This window comes from Ambystoma mexicanum, chromosome 4q (genome assembly GCF_040938575.1).
Source record: "Ambystoma mexicanum isolate Mex_15411 chromosome 4q, UKY_AmexF1_1, whole genome shotgun sequence".
Classification (NCBI taxonomy): Eukaryota; Metazoa; Chordata; class Amphibia; order Caudata; family Ambystomatidae; genus Ambystoma; species Ambystoma mexicanum.
In genome coordinates, this window is record NC_090928.1 from 895102074 (window position 1) to 895124628 (window position 22555).

The 22555-nt window shown below is 45.7% G+C and overlaps 1 protein-coding gene across 1 annotated transcript in view; it reads right to left on the reverse strand.

The window, feature by feature from the left end:
• Positions 1–22555, reverse strand: part of ABCG8 (ATP binding cassette subfamily G member 8) — a 288385-nt gene that overhangs the window by 35777 nt on the left and 230053 nt on the right. Inside the window, exon 10 of the mRNA XM_069608460.1 lies at positions 11399–11666. Coding sequence (XP_069464561.1) covers positions 11399–11666 — 268 coding nt within the window. The remainder of the gene's footprint in view (positions 1–11398; positions 11667–22555) is intronic.

Sequence of the window (22555 nt, forward strand, 5' to 3'; positions counted from 1 at the left end):
GGCATCTTCACATTGTGCCCAGGAGATTGGGTAAGCTGGTTGCTACAGTCTCTGCAAAGTGTCACGACCCGTGGTGCCATGGTAAAGAGGCTTGGCAGCACTTTGGCGGTCGCATCCACAGTGAATTTGGTCCCGGAAGGACCGTTGGGGTTCGCGCACCAGAGCCGCAGCCCACCGCCGAGCAGCAAGTGGACCGCAACAGAATGGACGGTCTTCCGCAATCATGCCTTGTTTCCTGTTTGCGTCAGTCGTGCAACTGAGAAGGCGGACTCCTACTTCAAGTGCTTTGTCTCCCAGATAACCAGGATGCGCGGCTAATGTCTGTACCAAGCGGATCACTCAAACACTGGAGACACGTTTAGCATCGATAAGAGAGCAGCATTGGTCATGAAACAATCACAGAGAGACCATTTCGATTTTGGAGAGTATTGTGCCTACGAATCTAGGTACGCGCATACGTGACGTGCTGGCACTGCATAAGGGGGTAAGTATGTCTTGAATAGTAAATAACATTTGCTGCGAACTCACAGCCTCCAGATTTTGGTTTGTTCTGCCTATTGGGCCATGGAATAATGGCCATGCAAAGGGCCCACCTATTTTGATGCCGTCACCTGGCCCAACAAAAATTAAGTGGTCCCAGTGGAGAAAGGGATTTTACTTTATGTTAGGGCGGAAAGTGGAAGTGGGTTCACTGTCGACAGGAAAGTATTCTCTTTCTTGGAGACGACGGTCAACGCATTTTTGAGACATTACCAGATCTCGCAGATGGCATAGATACCGATGATTTAAATGAACTGGAAATTGCTCTGTGAAAATTGGATGCTCATTTCATTCCCAAAATCAGCAACATTTTGGAACTTTATAATTTTGGGATTTGTTATCAGGAAAATGGTGAAAGTGTACAATAATATATTACAGCTCTTCCCCGTTTGGCTTTAACCTCCAATGTGGAAATGCATTGGATGAACACATCCGCGGTAAGTTTCTGACCCACTGCAACAATAATAGAATTCATGAAGAATTGTGGCTGAAGGATGACCCTGCACTGGAGTTAGTTATCTGTAGTGCCAAAAAATGGAGCACTCGATGTCTTGTGTTGCAAAACTGTCCAAATTCGAAAGCAAGGATGGTGCTATATAAGTGCTCAAGTAAAAAAGAAAACGAAAGGTCGAATATGTGGTAAAAAGGAACAGGGGACGTCAAGATCAAACGGCCTATGAAAAAAGGGGGATGAGCGAAGACCATTTGTGTTTTAGGTGTGTAAGCAAAAACCTTTGGCTGGTGCACCAATATGTTCGGGAAGGAAAGTGAATTGTTCCAAGTGTAAGAGATGGGGACATATTGCAAATTGTTGTAAACATTTTCAAGGGAACTTTGTTTCTTCAAAAAATAAATATAGCGTGTATGATTCATCTGAAGATAATGGAGATGAGAATGTTGATGTGATCACAGTGAATGTTGTGGGTGGTCACAGATGTGAAGAAGATTGCAAAAGCCCGGAGGCTGAAATTTGTGTGAATGGGAGAATGGTGAAGATGATGGTGGATTCAATGCAAAGATATCTCTTATATCAAGGGAGGTTTTTGAAAATGTGATACTGGGAAGCGTGGAGACGTTGATACCGCTTGACATAAGACCAGTGGTTATAATCACGGACATCATTTAGGGGTGCCTAGGGGTCACAGCTGCGACCCCTGGCCATTAGACTGAAACCTCTGGCCAATCTGGGGACTCCTTTGCATCCTTTGCCCATCCCGTGACCATCCTCCAATAAAATCGCTGCTAATTGTGGGCTGCCTAAATCCAAAACGAGGCATGCATGCAGCACAAGCATGGACTGACTTCTTTCTACATTTTGTGTTTAGATAGCAGCCGAAGAAGATGGTTGGTTAAGGCGAACAGCATGAGCAGCTGAGCGTGGCGCTCCTGCAAAGCCTCAAATTCTAAATGTAAGTGAGAGAGAGCTTGAGGGTCAGGGTTTAGGGGCAGTGGGGCATGCGTTGTGCAATTCAGACAGTCAGTGTGACTTTGGGTCTCTGAACTCTCCTCTAGGGAAGAGGGACGGCATTGCCGACTGACTTGAGCAGAGAGCAGCTACACTCATTCTCAAGCCTATTATTATCCGTCAAAATCACATGGCTGTTTAAGGAAGGCATGGTATCAATAATAGACACAAGAAGTGGTCACAGTTCACCAGTGTTTATTAAACTGTATAGGTAGGGTGGAAAAACGCCTAATCTACACATAAATCTAAGATGGGAGCAAGCTACAACCATAAAATCAAACAAAAAAAGGCAGTCATATTGGCATCTTGCCAAATAAAAGGGCCTATACTAAGAAAAACCTATTGCCAATCCAAGAGTGTGGGATAGGGCTCAGAAGAAAGAAAAGAAGTGTTCAGAAATAATAAGTCAGGACGCAGTAATCATGGTCTCCATTCCCCACGTTTTGAGCACAGGAAAAGGCAGGACTCTGGAGCACAGAACAAGGCATTGCTGGGGGTTTGAGGGGGCTATAGCTCTGGATCTTTTGGTTGTAGCCCCAGATAGAAGCTCAAGGGCTACAACCAATAGGCTAGCTAGCCCTGAAACCCGCCAGTCCCGACATTAGTTTAGCCCCTGATCTTTTCCAGACCTAGCAACACCCCTGCAGCACATGCTCAACTTTCCCAGTACGAGAGGACAGTTCCGTTCTAAATTATCAGGACCGTCGATGCCCAAGTCTCTTTCTTTGTAAAAAAGTCTCTTGCCTTCAATGACCTGATGTGTTCAAAACAAAATGTTTCCCTGCAATGGTACATTGGGTGATGCCTTTTCACCCCTGGATCCCTCTCTTCCGGGTTCAGACCCTTCTCAAATGGTTGCTTCCCTCCATTGGGTTCACTACAGCTTTCCTCACAATCACCTTTGTAATAGTCACAAATCTTAATGTGTTAAACAGTTCACTGTGGACAACCCTCTGCCAGGTTCATTGTTCTTTCCACTTTTCTTAAGATATGGGATTCACTTCCCTTAGCTTTACGCTAATCTGCCGGTCAAAGACTTTCGACTGTACGGAGGATTTTACTAGACCCCTCTTCTCACCTGTCCCAAGGCCTTCTGGTAACAGTAGTTTCAACAATCAGGTAATCTCTCAGCACCCACGTGGTGCCTGGCTCATCTGCAGCTAGCTTTTCCCTTTCACATTAACAGTTCTTTATGCTTTCCACAATAAGCCGTTTCCTACTTTTGTTCAACACAGTTTGGTGCCTTTATCAGTTCTCCCTTCGACTCACCGGCTGTGATGAGCCACTTGGCTTTCTTCATATCGGGAGTCAAGGCCGGTACCATGGTAGCAGGCATCTCCCTCTGTCCTGCTTATCAGCGTCGACAAGCTCTGTGTACAGTTGACATCTGCTGCAACACACTTGGACTATTGTTTGCAGTCTTACGATTCCTTCTGCTGAGGTTTCGTGGGTCTGGGTTGGAAAGGGCAAGCTCTCGTTGTCAGCCTTTCTGATCTTGTCACCTTTCTTATCCTCTTGAACTGCCATGCCTGGATAGCTGTGTTGTTGTGCGGTCTGCCTTGCTCATACTGTGCTCTCGTGCTACACCTTTTATCCCTGTAGGGAAGGGAACGGGCTGTCAGGTGTGTGTGTGTGTGTGTGTGTGATTATGGTCTCTTGCCTAACATTGCCTGACCCTTGTGTTAGGACATATGAAGTAAACAGCTCTGGTTTTTGTCCATCGTCTTTCGCGGTATGTAAACGTGTTTGTGTCAGAAAAGGACGGGGGGTAGAGGGTTTGACGATCCTACGGCGTAGGAGGGAGAAAAGGTGTTACGAGAAGGGGGACACTGCGTCTCACCCATCAGTGTGCCGCTTCCACTCTCCAAAGACCCCCCATCCAGGTGATCCTCCCTCACTGGTCCACCCCCAGGAACTGGCTCCAATAGTGATGGCTGTGTCCTGGCCACCTGAATGACAGCCCCCGGGGACTAGTCAGGGAGACACATTCATGCTCCTCACAGCTGGGCCTGGATACTGTTATTCTTTTTTTCTCATCTCAGAGGAAGGACCCCCCAGAGAGGAGTTTGTTTGTTTGCCCTCTTTGCACCTCGTAGTGTTCCCCAATTTCCCTGTGTGTATCGCATGTCCTTTCCCCTCTGTTATTACCTGTGTAGCAGCTACAGGTAAAACCTGGTGCCTTTCCTTCTGTTTCTACCTACATTCTCTACCCTCTTCATTTTCCCTGTTGGTTGCACCCTATGCCCACTTTTGCCCATTTGTATCGTGTGTGCGTGCCCTGCGCTAACCCTGCACTCGTGCATGTTTGCGTACCTTGTGCTTTTCTGCTGTTTCTATGGTACTGAACGGTCTGAAGCAAGGTCAAAGGTCTCATGTTGGAATGGAATTTCAGAATTGCCAAGGATTCGAGAGAAAATCCTCTTTCTCATCTATTTTTCCTAAACTCGGGACCAATAACAATTGTGCATCAGCTGTGGTTTGTTTAATGTATCGTTTCTATATCAGGAGTGATCTGTATAATGCTCGGCTCAGTCATCGGTACTGGTAACATAATGTATAACGTGTTGCCCTGCTACAGCCCTGCTGTTTGTGTAACAGTGTAATGTGCTGTTCCGTACAAGTTGTGTTCTGCATATTGTGCTGTTGTATAGCAAAAGGGGTCGGTATAATATGCTGCTTCTCTGTAACTAAACGCTCATCCAGTGGCAGCCCTCTTAGGACATGCAATAAGAACATCTTGGCAGTAGCTATTAAACGCCTACACGCCCCGAAACACAACACTTTGTGCCTATCAATTTTCCACTGTGTTTTAAAAAATAAAGCAGAAGAGAAAGACACAACACTTAGTGATGTGAGAAACACAGGAGGGGCTATCTCCTCTACCCCGTGCTTTCACACGCTGCTTCCTGCACTTTTACCCCATTTCTGTCTTAATCATTTCCCCCATTTCTACTTTACATACTTGCCAACATTCTGTGACCAAAAAGATGTAGGATTTTTCAAGTTTCAAAAATAATGCTGACATCACAGGAAAATACACAACATACATTGTTGGCACCACTGGAGGAATGTTTGAAATGTATACTTCTGAATGGCGAGTTAACACCAAATTCAAATGACCTAACTTCACAGAATATAATCACATAGAGCTGGTAGGCCACGTTTGGCACTGCTATGTGGCAGCAACCTGGGAGTACATACTTATTCCTGCAGTGCAAGTTGAATAGTGAACGACAGACTGATACCCTCTTCCGTCTGATAGGCAGATGCTGTGTTATGGTGGTACGCTCTGCCTCTTGTCTTCACTGGTGGTTCACCGAGAATGCAGGGCAGCGTCACGTAGCTGTCAGATCAATGGATTGATCTGAGCACTCAAAGTAACCACTTACCTGCACAGACAGACAAATGTATGTGTTGCATGCTTTTTCCTAGGCCCGGTCTCAAGCCTGCCTTAGAGTCATATACAATAACTGCACTGGAAAAATCAGTAGGATCTGTCACCCAAATCTGTAGGTGGTAGGCCTGCTTAAAAATCTGCCTAAATCAGTAGGGTTGGCAAGTATGACCTTATGGTTTCACCCCCATTTGTACGGTAGAAACCTTTGGCTATGCACACTAATAATGGGCTACCAGTCACATAGTAGCGAGAAGGCATCCCTAATAATTGTAGAAAACAAGATTTTAATGACATGAAGGAGAGGGTAGTCGGAATAACAGCTCCGTGTATATCTGCTCTTTTCCTGCTATTCAGCTGCAGCTAGTGTTTCGGTTGCACCATAGCAGATATGTAACAAGCATTGTCAATGCCAACAGTTTGGGCTTTTGTGAAATCTCGGGAAAGGCACTTGCCAGGAACAGCCACAGTGATATTTACAGGCCATTGGGGGTAGCAGGTGCAAAGTTGTATGAGTACCTGGGAATTTAATAGCAGTGCCTGGGAAATGCCTAATACTTATACACAAGACACAATGGTTGGCTTTGCCAGTGCTTGTTTTAAACATGACTTTGGTGAAGGACAGGCGTAGGGCTTATAAATTCAGTGGCTGAAGGCAGATCTGGTTAAGACATTTTTATTACACGAGAAGTGGTTTTACAACTCCATTTAAGTCATTGGGCCTCATTCTAAGTTTGCTGGTCCAGAAAGAAGGGTGCCGGTAGCTCACTGGCACCCGTGTTTCCGAACCAGCAAACTACATGTCTGCCTGTCGTGGCCACTGTGCTCAACAGGTCTGACCCTGCTGGGTGCTGCGGCCACAGTAGGCAGACTGTTCAAGCAAAGATGCCAGTGTTTCTGAGTCCCCACTGGGGACTTACATTTTACCGGTGCCTGACTTCCCGGGCCACCGGACTTGTAACAGCCCGGTGGCAACAGAAAGTCAGTTGCTGGTAAAATATTACGAGTCTGGCGGTAACCCACCGGTAGCACCGGCAGGGTTACTGCCAGACTCATAATGAATGAAACCCATCAACTCTCAGCAGACTGCTTTGAAAGAACCCTGGCAGGGACTTCAGTGAAATGTTTGATGGAAAGGCTTGATTAAAACGAGCACAAACGGTTCCCAGGAGGAGGTGTTTTGTGTAGGGAGGGGTAGGAACTGGGTGGGAATGATCATAGGGAGTAGAATGGCTATGGGAGGTCAAGGGTGGATAAATAACCAAACAACAGCTACAAGCTGTGTGTGCCTCCTCCTATCTCACTTCTCCCCATCTATACTCAAATGCAATGTAATGTAATTGTAATGCAAGAGTTTCGATGTTGCATTTTGGGGCAGGGTCAAATGCCGTCACTTCCTGTGTTGTCATTTGGGAGGTCAAGGGTTGTGTGATTTCACTTCCGCTACCCCTGGCATTTTTGGTGAAATGACCTCCCTGGTTATAATATGGATAATATAGAGTTGTTGGACTATTTCATGGCAGAATTGGAATTCAAGAGTAGGAATGTTGAGGGAAAGGTGCAGGTGACTAAGAAGGGTGAGACTTTGATAGGGTGGTGTGAGGAACCAGACATTAGACACAGAGACTCATGGTGGTTAGCATAAACTTTTATTAAATAATAAAGGGGTTGGAAAATGCCTCACTGTCCCTAGTCTGGGAGGAATTTCCCTACCTCAAGCAAAAACTAAGTGCCTGTCCGGTTTCAAGATGTCCAAAACAATAATGTCCTGTGTCTGCAATCCTATACTAGTCCTCTCATTGTAAAAGTAACACTAAGGTGTTAAGGGCATTGTCTTTGGCTTGAAAAGTGCACAAACGTTCAGGTTCAACAAAAAGGTATGAATCCAACAAAAGTTCCAAATTGATAATGTTCACAGTTCCAGGGAATGACTCACTTTCACAGATTTCTCTCGGCAAAACAAAAGTTCAAAAGAATAACCAAGTTCTTTGTTGCCCAAGAGCATAACCCCCTCCTCTTGGTGTCGCAATTCACTCCAGGGGAAATTTCCCCCTTCCCCAGGTCTTTTGCACATTCAATGTAGTTCAAAATCCTAAGGGCATGAATCTTCCTTGGGATTCTCTTTTCAAAATACCACAAATGCAATTCAAATTCCTACGGACATGAATCTTCCTTGGGATTCTCTGACTCACAAAACACCTGGTATACTCTCCTGCCAGGTTCTCTCATATAGTTCCTTGGTACAATTTGGATGCTGGCCCCAGACTCCCAAAACACCTGGTATACTCTCCTGCCAGGTTATCTCATATGTTCATTCACTTTCAAGAAATTAGGGTATATGCTTTTCCCCAAGTTCCTCTTATCATTGGTGTATTTGTATCTCCCCAAATAGAGGGACTTATGAAAGTCCATTTGTTATGTAAGCCATAGGGAATTTGCCTCCCATTACAGTTAGAGATCAAGAATGCCATTTCCAGCTCCTTAACGGGGCCTGGCCTTCCACTGTGTGCTCACCGGCTTTAGGATGGCTTCCTTGGCTTCTCAGACCCTGCTCGTGTCCTTCTCTGTGTCCACTCTCCCTCTCTACTTTGAGCGACGCATCTCCAAGGCTGGTGGCAGTCTGTGTGTTATTGCAGCTTCTCTTGCCGGTGCAAAGCTCCTTTGCCCTGCATCACGCCTGCCAACGAGAATGCATCTCCGGTCTAGACATTGCCTCCCTCTTTCTTTGTGCCCCTTCTTCGCTCTCATGTCCACCCGACAGCTCGGCTTCCCCGGCAGTCGATAGCCGGTCAAATCACCTTGCAGTTCTCCATGACTCCCTCTTTGAACTCTCACGTTACTGAAGAGAACCGTTTGAAGCCAATTGGACTTCTCCAACAGCTGGACCACTCAGTTTGGTCTAGCTAAGAAATCTTCATTCCAGTTTCTCTCTTCTTCATGTCAGTCTTTGTCAAAGATGCAACTATGTGATGTTTAAAACTTCTATGACTAAGTGTTGGAGAATATTGAGGGTTACTGCCATAATATATCATGAGGGCTTGAGCTACTGAAGGGGTGTTCCTAAAAGAGAATGAGGGATACCATGTCTCACCCAATGATACCGCTCCGCCCTCCTAATGGGTGCCTCCCCCATGTACTCCTCCCTCAAATAGCCAATCCCAGAGTCAGGATCAGGCAGTGGATGCCTTACCCTGGCCACATGAGAAGAGGCTACCACCGGGAATGGAGTGAGAACATCGTCAGATTCATCACAGTGCCATAAGTAGAAGAAATTGTTATAAGGTTAGACCCTAATACAAATGAGCAGGTTCTCCATGTGGACCTACGGAGTGACATAAAAGATGTGGAAAGCGAAGGATATGTATTTGTGCCGAAGGTGGGAAAATCAAAGGGATGATGCATCACATAGTTTTAAAGGAAGGTAGTATTCCTGTTGCAGCTAAATTATGTCCCATCTCTTTGGTCCTACGAGAAGATGTAAAAGAAGAATTAAACAAATTGTCTACCATGTACCATGTAGAGTGGGTGTCGCCTAGGGGTGTTGTAAAAAAGCACAGTGGTGATTTGTGTTGCTGTATAGACCTCAGGCAAGTGAACACATATGTTGTGGTTGAGATGTTATTGAGGATAGGACATTTTGATTTGCAGAGAGACATTGTAGGAGCTTGAGAACATTTTAGAGAAGGTACTAGATATTTTGGAAGGGATAGGAATGACACTCAGGAAAGAAAAAAATGTTTTTTCAAAAGAGTTTGGTAGAATATTTAGGGCATGAAATTGCAATGGATGGTGTCAGACCAAAAAGATACATGGTTGATGGTATCAGCAAGGTTGTGACTGAACAATGAAAAGGGGAATTGTGGTCTTTTCTAGGTATGTTAGAATTCTACCAGAAATTAGTGAAAACATTTTCTGATAAAGTTAGAGAAATGAGGAAAGGTGAAGAGTTTGCATTTAACAGTAAATGTGAAAGGGAGTTTCGAGAAACAAAGAAGGAGATTGATATGGCAAAGGTTTTGGAACAGATTGACACACATAGGAAAAACTGTGATAACGGTGGAAGCAAGTGATGCAGGGATTTGGGCAGTGCTGTGGTAAATTGTTGAAGATGGTGAAGAGAAAGTGAAAGCCCGTGCTTCCAAGGTTTTGCAAGTCCTGGAGAAGAGATATTCCGTTTTGGAGAAGGGAGAGTTAGCATGGCATTAGGCCGTAACGATATTTGGAAATGTTGTAATGGGGTGCAGACTTTTTTCTGAGAACAGATCATAGACCTTTAAAGGCTATATTTGAATCAAAGGATTTAGATAGCGTGTCAAGGCATGTGGCCGGTTGGGCGGCAACGATGCAGAGCCATGCATTTGTGATAGAAGTGATTCCAGCATGGAAAAATGTCTTGCCAGGCCACCTATCACGTTTAGGTGGAAAGGAAGCAAAGGGGAGTAAAGAGATAACAGATCAAGTGTGTGTGACGGTTACATGTGATTTTACCAAAGGTAAATTCAAAGTGGTAAATTTCAGAGTGGGCAAAATACAGAAAAAATACAGAATTGTTTTTTTAAAATTATTTTTATTTGGGGTTTTCCGCCCAAGCCCACCGTTTTTCTACCCTTTTAACTCCCCCCCAAACCCATCCCCACCCATTTTAACCCCGTACCCCCTTACCCCCGTACCATATATATGTATATATTTAATTAACATTTTTGGTATTTTGCCTTTCAGTGAAACGTACCACCCTATTTTATTTTTGGTAAAATGACTGGGTACCGTTCGTGACGCATGACAGTTTTATTTGTAGGCAGGATTGGGACGGTGCAATGAAAGAGGATAAGGAAATTTTGTGTGCGGTGCAGGGTATGGAGTGTGGATGGGTGCAAAAATGCAGTTTAGAGGGAGAGAGGAGAGTGTATATATACAGGTGCATTTTGGATGCAATAAAAATGGCTGGTGTGTAACTAGGATGGAGGCCAAGAAGGAGTGGATATGTGCCGTTAGGATGGCGGCGCCATAGGCAATGACGAGGGTGTTCCCATGTGGCTAGAAAGGTCGAGAGCCTCTAGTGTTGATGTTGAAGATGTGAGGAGGAAATGCCAATGAAATGAAAGGGCTCAAGGTAACTGAGATAAGTGTTGGTGATTGGGTAAGGATTAAAAAGGAGTTGTGAGGAGGAACGGCGTTCCTTTGCCAATGCAAGTGGATAAAGTGATGAAGGCTGCAGTGAGAATCAAAGGTGGACAGGTATGGAACTTAGGAAGGGTGGCGGAGATGAGAGGGCTTAGAGGGGTGAATGGTTAGGAATGTGGAAGGAAGGGAGGTGTGTAACATCTTGGGTTGTCAGCTGATGGTGGAATGCAGGCGTGGTGGAACGTGGCATGTTGGGTGTGTCATAGGTGAGGTGAAGGGTGTGTCATAGGTGAGGTGAAGGGTTCGAGGAGAAGCGGTTGGTGGAGGCACAGTATGTTACTGTGGGGCTGGGGGCTGCACTTATACTGACTTCGTGTCATTAAAGGAGAATATCGAGTACCTGTGCAGTGATGCATCTTCATTTCAACAACACTCCTAAACAAATCAATTACAGAATTGATGGACACCAGGGTATCCCTTTACTTTCAGAGGGGTGTGGGTGGATGGGATCTTCATGCCCCTTAGGCACTTTTATAACAACATTTTTAGCCCTTATATCATCCACTTCAAGGTACATTACCAACCTGTTAACTATTTGGGCATATGACATATGCCACAGGAGCGCAGGGCGCTTGGAAAAAGAGAAGAGGATCCCTTAGAAATAACACCCCTTACAGATATTTGTTCCATTATAAAAATCAAAGTTCTACTGTTAGATTTGTCTTCTGCTTATGGTTCTGTTGACAGAGCAGGACATACAAGGATGAGTTGCACGCTTCTTGTAATGTCTTCTGTTTCCAAGATCAATCAGCAACTAAAGTATATTCATTGCAAAGGAAAATATATAGTAATAATACCAAATGCGCCGCTGCTTTTACCTGCCCATAAATTCTTCAAGCTGATGAGGAAACCTCCTGTTAGATAGGAGATGGTGAAAACGACATTGCAGAAGAAGGAGGACATGTGCAAGGTGGGCAGGATTGCTGACACCCATAATGCCATCGCTCGACTGCAGTAAACCACGAGCCACACCAGGAGAAAGTTTAGAAGGAATCTTTCCGGTTCTGGGTTGAGGTCCGCCAGCCAATATATGGGCACGCCATAGAGGATTGTGAAAGAGATATGTTCTGGAAGTTCACCCAAAACCTGTCAAGAAAAATAAGTGTCAACGTTAAAGGGGACTCCACCCTCGTCCCGATGATGATCTGGAAGATGCCAATAAATGACTGTATGAGACAACAAGAATCTCTGTGAGAATTATGTGCAGTTATGAGATTGTTGTAAAATGCTATGGACTTTCTCTTGACAAAGCAATAGGAATTCATGACTTAAGGTCTCGGGCTGCAACAAACGCCACTGGTGAACCAAAAGTGGTTGCATTTGGTGTTTTTAATTGGGCGGAGATCAATGTCCTAGCTGATGCAGTGGAAGATTGTGACCCAAAATCTCATGTTAGAATTTGCTGTGAGAGGTTGTGACCAAGATAGTAGCATGTCCATTGTTACCCATGCATTGATGGAAGTGAAAATAATTACTCTGCGCTTCCATCTGGGCGATGGATGGCCTGGAGAATAGGGGGTGGGGTTGGTGGGGGGGGGGGTTAAGTGTGAACTCATGGCTGACAAGTGATATACTAATAACGCTGTTTTCTCAATATGACTTGAAATGTACGCAAATCAAATAATAGACTAACCTGGCAAAATATATAAGGCCTTATAGTACCATGTTCAGTAAAGAGTATGATTGTAGGGCTATTCTGTCTATTCTAAATGTAAGCCTATAATCAACAGCATGCTAATTATTATGAGCTTAAACACGATTGTTTTAAAACCTGTAATGTTAAAACTGAAAGAAACAAAGAAATGCATCATACCATCACATGCTTGTAGTCATTATTTCACACACCATGAAGTTTTATGTGCACTCTCCTCTTTCCATTTAACCACCATCTGCACCTCTTAGGGGACAGTAGCCATTGTCAATTACTTACTCGCTGCTATAGATGCAGTCATCTGAGGTTAATGGCACTTTATTGTGCTTAAATTCCCAAGAAAAAGCACACTGGAGAAGAGCTCTTCTAAGTTCAGAAGTTTGTCGCTGAGCAATGGAAACTGTTAAGACACTATTGGCGCAGTGTGCCATGACTCAGGCATGGCCCGTTATTTCCCTGGATTCGATATCCAGAGATACCATGTTGGCCGGATTCGGAATCTGAGGGACTCTAGCCTATTTACAGCACTTTACCCATGCAACTTCCCTGCTGGCCCTTGGTTTGTGCCCTGGAAACAGAGGGAGTCAGAGCACTTTAATCTCCATTGTTTATAGATTCCATACTTTGTCCATCCCTAGCTAGCCCTTTATCACACTCCTAATTGCTGTGGATGTACTAGGGCAAAGGAAACGGCATGGGAGGTCTTCTTCCCTCTCTACCATATCACTTAATTGTGTCATAGGAATGAGAGGAAGGAAGTCTCCAAGGAAGAATCAGCAAGGAGACTGAAGCCCTCCAAACAGCATCATGCTGGACCATAGGCACTCCAGCCCAATACCTTATGCACCAGCTTCACATATGCAATAATGCCATTTGGCACCCCTACTCTACCATCTCCTTCTGATAGAGCAGCAGGAAACACAGGTGGAAGAGTTCTCCTTAAGGGAGAGACAGCATTTCTCTATGTTAATGCACAAGTGCCATGGCTCCAGCATCTGTAGGACAGCGGGGTGCTTCCCAGGATCGGCACAAGCCCCAACCCTCCATCTACAGGACCTCAAGGGAAATCGCCATTAAGGTAGGAGGGGACATGTACATGTCATCTGTGGAAAATATCTTGGCGTATAATTGGAATATCTGGCGCATGCAGGTAGCACCTAGTAGTACGTGATGGCACCTGCCACATGTGGCAATAAACAGCATATGATGAAAGTAACGGGAATATGGGGGTGGGATCTGTGAAGGTGGGATATCCCTGATACATGATAGCTGCATCTGCTGTTTTTCAGGGGAACTGGCAGTGGCATATCATGGAAATACCTGTTATACGACTACAAGTCCTTTCACATGGTTGCACTATGTAGGATAGGCTAATATATTTATCTAGACCCCTGATTTTCAGCCTCTTGGTGCTTCAAACCAGGTGCACCTGAGGTTGAGAAAGGCACATTTTTGATTTATTGAACGCAAAATATGTTTACAAATCATAAAATGTATTAATTGACCAGACACACTTTCAAGCATTTCCTAAACTGAAAGTGGTCAGGGATAACTCAGCAGCCCCAAGGCAGAGGGTTCCGTAGACTTCAGGAGAAAAGAAAAGGAGCAGCCATATGACCTTGTTTTTAGGACTGACTACAACAAGCTTTACTCGGTGCCAGAGCTAATGAAGATATATATGTATTAGAGACCCACCGGTGTCAGTCAGCAGATCCATCATGCATAAAAAGTTCATTTTGGAGAAAGCTCTGTTACAGCAATGGCCTTTTTTTGTAAGAGCTAGTGGATCTCTTTAAGTTGGGAGGGAGATGATCTGAATGGTACTTCAAAGAGCACATTTTGTTTCCCTGCTGCTTGGTTCAATTATGTATTTTCCCCTTTTATGCTGCACCACACTGTGCTTGTGGTTTATTTTTAAATTGCACTTTAAGGGGTTCTTCCTTTGTGTGCACACAGCATGATATTATGAAACAAATTCCTACCCGGCGGAGGTGTGGTTTCAGCCTCCCAGCCAATGTGGAGGATAACAATGGGGGCTTTACCACATGGTAAAACCCCTGCTCCGTGCTGGAGTCTGCTATCTTCCCCCCACCGTGGCAAGAGCTGAAGGATTATATGCGCCAAGCAGGAGAAGTGACTTATGCTGATGCGCACAAATCTAAAAAGAATGAGGGAGTGATTGAGTTCAAGTCCTACTCTGATATGAGGCGCGCATTGGGTAAACTAGATGGTACTGAAGTAAACGGCCGAAAAATACGAATGGTGGAAGATAAAAGCCGCAATAGACGTCAACGCTCATACTCCAGAAGCTGCAGCCGTTCCAGGTAACTATTCATTAAGTTAAATCGATGGGCTCTTGGGTTATCCTTGTATTGGACAGTATGCTGCACGTGCTTGCAACGACCCGACTGCTAATGCCTGCACCATGGTGACGCTTTTTGTGCAGTGTCATGAAGGAGCCACCTTGGAAAGCTAACATCTGGGTTTCACTTGGCAGTTGCATTCTGCATCATCCACCACCACTAATCTTAGTCTGTCGAGGTTCCATGTGCTTCCTGTGATTTAATTTTTTAGTTTTTTTGTTTTTGTTTTGGTGTGATCAGTATGTTATTTTGTATTTATATAGCGTCTTATGTACCATTGGTATGTAACTTTTATATCATTCCGCCCCCACTGTACCATCAATGAAAGGGACCCTTGAATTGTATTTTTAGTACTTATTAAGAAACTTGGCATTTCAAATAAAATACTTTCAAAGTAGGCAAAGGTGCCTTATTTGTTCTATGTGGCAAAACCCTCTTGCCTCCATGCGCTTCCTGTGATTTAATTTTTTTGTTTTTTGTTTTTGTTTTGGTGTGATCATTATGGTATTTTGCATTTATATAGTGCCTTATGTACCATTGGTATGTAACTTTTATATCATTCCGCCCCCACTGTACCGGTCAATGTAAGGGACCCTTGAATTGTATTTTTAGTACTTACTGAGAAACTTGGCATTTCAAATAAAATACTTTCAAGGTAGGCAAAGGTGCCTTATTTGTTCTATGTGGCTCTATGTGGCAAAACCCTCTCGCCTCCATATCACATTGCCACACCCAAACTCCCCTTTCGTTTTCATGGCAAACATTTGGTACAATATGGTTTGGCGAATACTGGATACAACCATAACATGGCATTGTATGAGCAGTCCCAGTGGCGATGGGCGGACATATCTTTTATATAGTGGTCCTGAGAGCAGAAGCCAGCTGAGGTGGGCCAACATTTAGGTTGCATGCGGGGTCAGTGTTTTGGGGGCTCTTTTTGTCACTAGTCAGAGTTTAAGCTGGGAGTTGTGCTGAACAGGTGATGGCTGGGAGCAGGGTGTGCTTTCCTTTGGAATGCAGAATTAAGTGGTAGAAGAGATGTGGTGTTGGGATTGGATTTTTAGACCAGTAGTTGGAATGTAAAATTGCTTATTTTGCTCAAAGAGTGGTATCTAGCATGGTGAGCATAGGTGGAGCCGGATCTATGATGGTTGAAAAGGGTGCTTCTTGCAAAGTCTAAGACTTGAGGGGTGCGTATGCATAGAGGAATAGACAGTCCAATTTGCTGCACTGCGCACCAGAAGTGTTTTGTGGGTGGAATTTTGTAAAGTTTGGGTTGGTTCTGGCAACAGTGAGTGGCCATGACGAATTGGCGGCGGTTTAAGGGGCTGGTGTTGGAAATGAGGCAAATATGATGTGTGTCTTTGGGGAGTGTAGGGTGATGCAGTGTTTTGCCATCTGTAGTGAACTGAAACCACCTTAACCTCAATCTGGGATGACCTCAAAATGACGGCAGACACAGCGGGATGTGCCGCACTAATCCTTCTTGACCTATCCGCCGCCTACGACACAATCAACCACTCAATCCTCCTAGACCGCCTCCACTCCCTAGGAATTCGTGGAACCGCTCTTAAATGGATAGCTTCATTCCTCAAAGATAGGTACCAAATAACAATACTCTCCACCTATACCTCCCAAGCCCGACCAGTAGAAACAGGAGTCCCACAAGGAGCATGCCTATCCGCCCTCCTGTTCAATCTCTACTTGATCACCCTCCCACCAATAATTAGTTCACACAATATCCTGTGTTACAACTACTCCGACGACACTCAACTAATTCTAAAACTCCTAAACTCAAAACCCAACTCCCGGCCTGACCTGGCCTCCTGCCTCCTTGACATAGAACTCTGGATGACCCAAAGCCACCTCTTGTTAAACCCCTCCAAAACGGAAATCATGGTATGTGGCAACTCAGAACTTCTTCCGCACCCACTACCATGGCCATCCGCCATGGGCAACTCACCGACCCCCTCCAACTCAGTGAAAAATCTTGGATGCACCCTTGACTCTGACCTAACACTCTCGCGCCAAGTCAACAACGTCTCAAAGTCCTGCCACTACCACCTTAAAACCCCTGGCCCCTTTTTCCATATCTCTCCTTTCCCAACAGACTCTCCGCTGTCCAATCAATCGGTATATCAAGACTGGACTACGCAAACCCCTTATACCTCGGAGTCCACATTTACCAACTGAATAAACTCTAAAGAGCACAAAACGCGCCAGCCAAATTCCTACTTGTGCTCAGCCCAAGAGACCACATCTCCCCAGCCCTTAAGATGCTGCACTGGCTTCCAGTAGCCCGAAGAGTGACTTTCAAAACCTTATGCATCTCCCATCGAGCACTGCATAAAACCGGACCTCAATATCTTCAAGACAAGCTAAAACCCTATCACCCCCAAGCACATAAGATCAAGCTCAGTCGGCCTCCTAGTCATCCCAAAGAAAAACTCAGTCAGGTTAGTCGGATCATCATTCTCAGCCTTGTCCCCCACGCTATGGAACTCACTCCCACCCCACATCCGCCTAACTGAGGATTTAACGTCTTTCTGCAAACTGCTGAAAACCTGGCTCTTCCCCTAAAACCAACCCGTACCAAACTAACCCGAACAGACTAACAGCATCTCAATGACACCGATCCAACAAACTATCTGATGTGAGAAATTGATAGCTAATAACCCCTAATATAAATTAGAAGGACAAACCGAATCAAACGAATAAAGTAGATCAAAGCAATGAAATGGTTAATAAGAGTAAATCATACGGATACAGTAAAGAGATTTAAACTCCTGAAATGGACATAATGCATGAGGAGTGAACGAAGTGAATGGCGTGGAGGAAATAGTTAGAATGGTTGCGTGTGTAGAACAGATGAGTATGTAGAGCGGATGAGTATGTAGAGCGCATGAGTGTGGATAGCGGATGAGTACGGAAGTGCGGAGAGTGTGTAGATCGCTGGAGCAGATGAATGTACAGACCTGGCGAGTGTATAGAGTGGGTGAGTGAATAGAGCTGGTGAGTGGATAGAGCGGATGATGGTATAAAACAGATGAATATAGAGATGAATATATGGAACAGGATATTGCTGTTGAATGCGTGAAAAGCACGAGTGGATAGAGCGGATGGGTGCGGAGAGCGGATGGGTGCGGGGAGCGAATACGCGCAGGGAACTGTGGAGTTCAGGGAGCGGGTGAGTGTGGGGAGCAGGCGATTGCGTAGAGCAGATGAAGGTGTAGTGCATGCAAGGGGATAAAGCGGACAAACGCCTAGAGCGGATGCAGAGTGCAGGGAATGGATGAATGAGCGGAGCGGGATGGATGAGCTGAGCGGAAGAATGTGTAGAGTGGAAGACTACATAGAACAGACTAGTGGGTAGGGCCGGCAAATATATAGAACAGACGAGTGCATATGAGCGAATGAGTGCTTATGAAAAAAGGGGTGCGTAGAGGGGTTGAGTGCGTAGTGGGGTTGAGTGCGTCGAGGGATTGAGTGCGTAGAGCGGTTGAGTGCGTAAAACAGGTGAATGGGGTGAGTGCATAGAGGGGGTGAGTGCGTAAAACAGGTGAATGGGGTGAGTGCGTAGAGGAGGTGAATGCGTAAAACAGGTGAATGCATAGTACGGGTGAGGGCATAAAGCGAACAAGTGCCTGGAGTGAACGAGTGCCTGGAGCCAACGAGTGCCTGGAGCGAACAAGTGCCTGGAGCGAACGAGTGCCTGGAGCGAACGAGTGCGTGGAGCGAACGAGTGCGTGGAGCGAACGGACTTGTTGCGTAGAATGGACGAGTACGTAGAATGAACAAGCACAGATTGCATCCAGTACTGACGAGTACGTAGAGCTACTGAATGCGTAGACCATGGGGCAAACAGGAGTGCATGCTTGGGGCAGACAAGAGCGCATGCGTGGGGCAGACAAGAGCGCGCGGGACGGACGGGAATGCATGAGTGCGTGGAGCGGACCGGAGTGTGTGGAGCAGACTGGGGTGCACAGAGAGGATAGGAGTGCCCGGAACGGACTGGAGCCCATATAATTGCGTGACGTATATAGTATGGCTTGGAATGCAGAGAACGTTTGAAAGAGCATGTAACCCATCATATCATACCATCATGCTTACTCTCTCCTTTACATCACCACTCAACTAGAACACAGAGATACTATGACACCATTCGGTATAACAGTTCTCCTACGAGCATCCGCAGCTCACTCCACATCATTCTAAGTAAACACTGCTGGTTACAACCCCCCCCCTGCCAGGCGTTCTCCTCAGGCCTAACGCAGCCACACTCGGTCTGGATAAATCCTGCCAGAACTAACACATACTCCTAATCTCTCAACCACCACACCTACCGCTAAGAAGCAGCTATTACACGAATACCCACCAGCTGCACACATACCCGGTGCTCACACGCACCTTTTGATTCTCCCTACTCTCTCTACTGATCTGAAATTCGGTTCCCAAGGGCGTTCAACCTACCAGCGCCTTCAGACCATACCAATGGTATATAAGGCGCTATATAAATGCAAAATAACATAACATAAGTGCTCCCCTGCACGACCATGTCCCATCCCCACCCCCGTTTTCCACATATTTAGCCCCCCCACTACCCACCCCACTTACCTGATGGTGCCTTGACCCTCACCATCACCAGGAACAGTAGTGTTCCCGGTGCGTTACCATAACGTGACTGGCCACCACGGAAATGGAGAAGGGACTGCATGTAGTTTCTGTCTCCCTGATCATGGGCACCATCTTGTTTTGTAGTTTTTTTTTAAAGTTTGCAAACAGTGAACACATTGCTTCGCAAGTACCGCCGTAAAACGTGCCAAGGTACTAATAGCAAAATAACCCTTGCAGGGAGAGCATTAGCAGGGCAGGTGATGCCCGGGCCATCGTTAAAGCCCTCGCTTTGCTCTGGTTTATAACTAGCCTGGCGCATTACCTGGCCCAGTAATGCCCCCTGCTCGGTCTATATTGTTATGTTATGTTGATTTATACCACGCACCTGTACCACCCAAGGGCAGTGTCCAGGCGCTCACATGGATCTGCAACAGAAGAGGGTGATGTGTGCTATTGAGGATAAGATGATAGGATAGGTTCAGAACCAGGAGGAACTGGCGTCTGTGAGCATTGTCTTGCGTGTGGGAGTTGATTTCGAGAGGCCCCGCTTGTTGTAACCATATGGGTAAGACTCAGTGCCTCAGATGTGTGCTAGTGTTTGTGTTTGTGCTGGGTGTGTGGTTGATATGAGGTTAGTGGGTTGCGGTCATGTGCACTGGTTAGTTGTACCCATAAGGGGTCCAGAGTCACAAATTACTTTTAGGTGTTTGATTGTATTCTGTTTGTATGCATTCGTGTAGTGTCAATGGATTTATGGACTACGTGTAAAGGTATGTTCCCTTTAAGGTTATTGCCAGAGTCTCAGAGAGTTAGTTGGGTGCGAGCATTACATTCGTTCTCGGTGTGTCTATGTGTAGTGTGGCTAGCCCTTGGTCTTGTATAGTGGCATTGGTTATGTTGTAGGAATAGGAAAGAGGGGAATTGGTTAATAAATCAGTGAGCTTGACAGTGCCTCTGAAGTGCGTCTTCGGTTGTCGCTCGATGGTACCCTCCAATGTTCTTGGTTGAGGCCAATCGACCTGCCCCGCCCCCACACCAAGCATGGAGGCTGACTTCCCCTAAGGATTTGAGGGCAGAGTGTTATTAATATTGATATTTTATTTGTATCACGCTCATACACAAGTGTTTCAGAGCGCGACAGGGCAAGGGAGGACAAAACAACGATCTTACTAGGCCTAGTGACATTGGGAACGCACAAGTGCAAGGGAGAGGGAAGTGGGAAAGTGCAAGGGGGAGGAAAGAAGTGGAAGGGGCTAAGCAAGGGATAAAAACAATTGGTAGTGCAGCCAGCAGGGTGGCAAGTGCAGGGTTTAACGTGCAGACAAGGGGTGTCTGATAAGCTCAGGTAACGGGACTGTAGGGTTCAGATACAGACCCAAGTGCAGGGGTTGCCAGGAGGCAGTGCGAGTGAGTGGATGGGTCGGCAGAGTCCTGGGTCCGAAGTCAGAGGGGAGAGGAAGAGCGAAGGCAGAAGCAAAGAGGAAGGTCTTGAGGTGCTTCCAGAACCAGAGGTGGATCTCCTCAGGTTTTAGAGTGGCGTGGAGGCTGTTCCAGAGGGAGGCCCCAGCCGAGGAAAGAGAACTACTCCCAACTCGTTGCTTGGAGAAGCGACGGACCCTGTGGGAGTTAGAGGTGTTGGAGCGAAGAGCTCAAATGGGAAGGTATTTACGGAGGGAGAGTTGAAGGTATTTCAAACCCAGGCCACAGAAAGCCCTTTGGACAATGAAAAGGGTCTTGAATTGAATCCATGCAGCCACTGGGAGCAAATTAAGAGATTTCAGGGCTGGAGAGATACGATCCCAGAGCTTGAGACCAAGGACACGTCTCTCAGTCCTGTTCTGGATGAGTTGCAGAGCGCACAGAGTAGAAGCAGGCAGATTTAGAAAGAGGCTGTTGCAATAGTCAAGCCTAGAACCAGAGCTTGAGAGGCAGTAAGCTTCTGGGGGGAAGGAGAGGAAAGAAAGAATACCACTGAGGAGATGCAATTGGTTAGTTGTACCTAGTGTGTTCCTTGTCACTCAGTGGGGATTAGTCAGTGCAGCTAGGTATTGACCTGTTGTGCGGCTGGCTGGTGAATGGGAGCACAGCTGGTATAATGAATTGAGGAAGTGGTGCTCAACCGGGCAACCCTAGTTATGTTGGTGAGCAATTGTTAGGGTGATGTTTCAATTTGGTGCTTTATCTGCTTGGCTTTCCTGGGTACATAAATTGTGCTTGGGGTGTCTTTCCCTGAAGCTCACTGTTGATTGGGTGTGCTGCTCTTCGCCAATCTCTCTAGTTGTGGTGCATGACTGGGGGGGCGTGGAAAGTGGGTGGTGGGGTATTCTGGTCCTGCTTGATTTTGCTGCTGTGTCTGGGTCCTAGGAAGTAGGATCCTGGGATTCGTCTCCCTGGTCTGGGACATAATATAAGTCCTTACCTTGATCGTATTGATCATCCAGAAATATATCCCCTGCAGTATCAGTCTGTTTAGGTACAGGAGAAGTAGTGTGAAAAACCGGGGGCTGAAGTCTTAGGTGACTTAAAAGGCCTAGGGTACAGGGGGCGCAAGCATATTGCTTTAGTAAAAAGTCTTCCATGCACTGGGATCAGTGCAATGCTTTTCATTATGTCTAATATCAATGCTCTGTGTGCAAAGTCTACCTTGTTCACATGCAGTCCCATTAAAATAAATACCAGTTATCTAGAGATTTTTTATTTCTCATTTTGCTTCTGTTTGCACATGTCATTTGACTTATGGTAGCCTTTCGATGGGGCTGTGGGGAGGTAGTAGAATGGGACAAATGGGGACATTACTTTGGGCAGCATTCTCCCCTCCCACAGAATGATTGTTGGAGGTCAAGGACAAAGTTGTTTTTATTAAGCACACCTCAGCTTTGTCACTAAAGTCTTTATCAACGAAATAGCATCCAGGCATAATCATATTTGTATTATTTTAAGTGGGACCAGATGTCAGATTGCAGTGCTGAGAAGGGTCCGTATTTTGTAGCAATAGAATAGCTTGAGAAAGATCAGACATTTCCAAATGGGCCCTCTGCGATTTAGATGAAAAATGTGATCTAAGTTCAGCATCATTAGTAACTGTATCCAGCATTTTTTGAGTAGTTCCCAAAACAATTATATGCATCTGAAACTCCGCTCTTATGCCTTCATAAAGTGAGACGAAAGAGAACACAACATAATTTTGTGCAAACAATGCTTTTGCCGAATTAATAGAACTTTCAGCCTTTGGCCTCTCTATTGGCAAGTGTCGGGACAGTTCTATTCATGTTAAGGGTGAGGGGTAGGAACGAAGGATGACACCGTCAAATCCGTTTTGTAATCCCCACCCTCGGATTCCGATGATT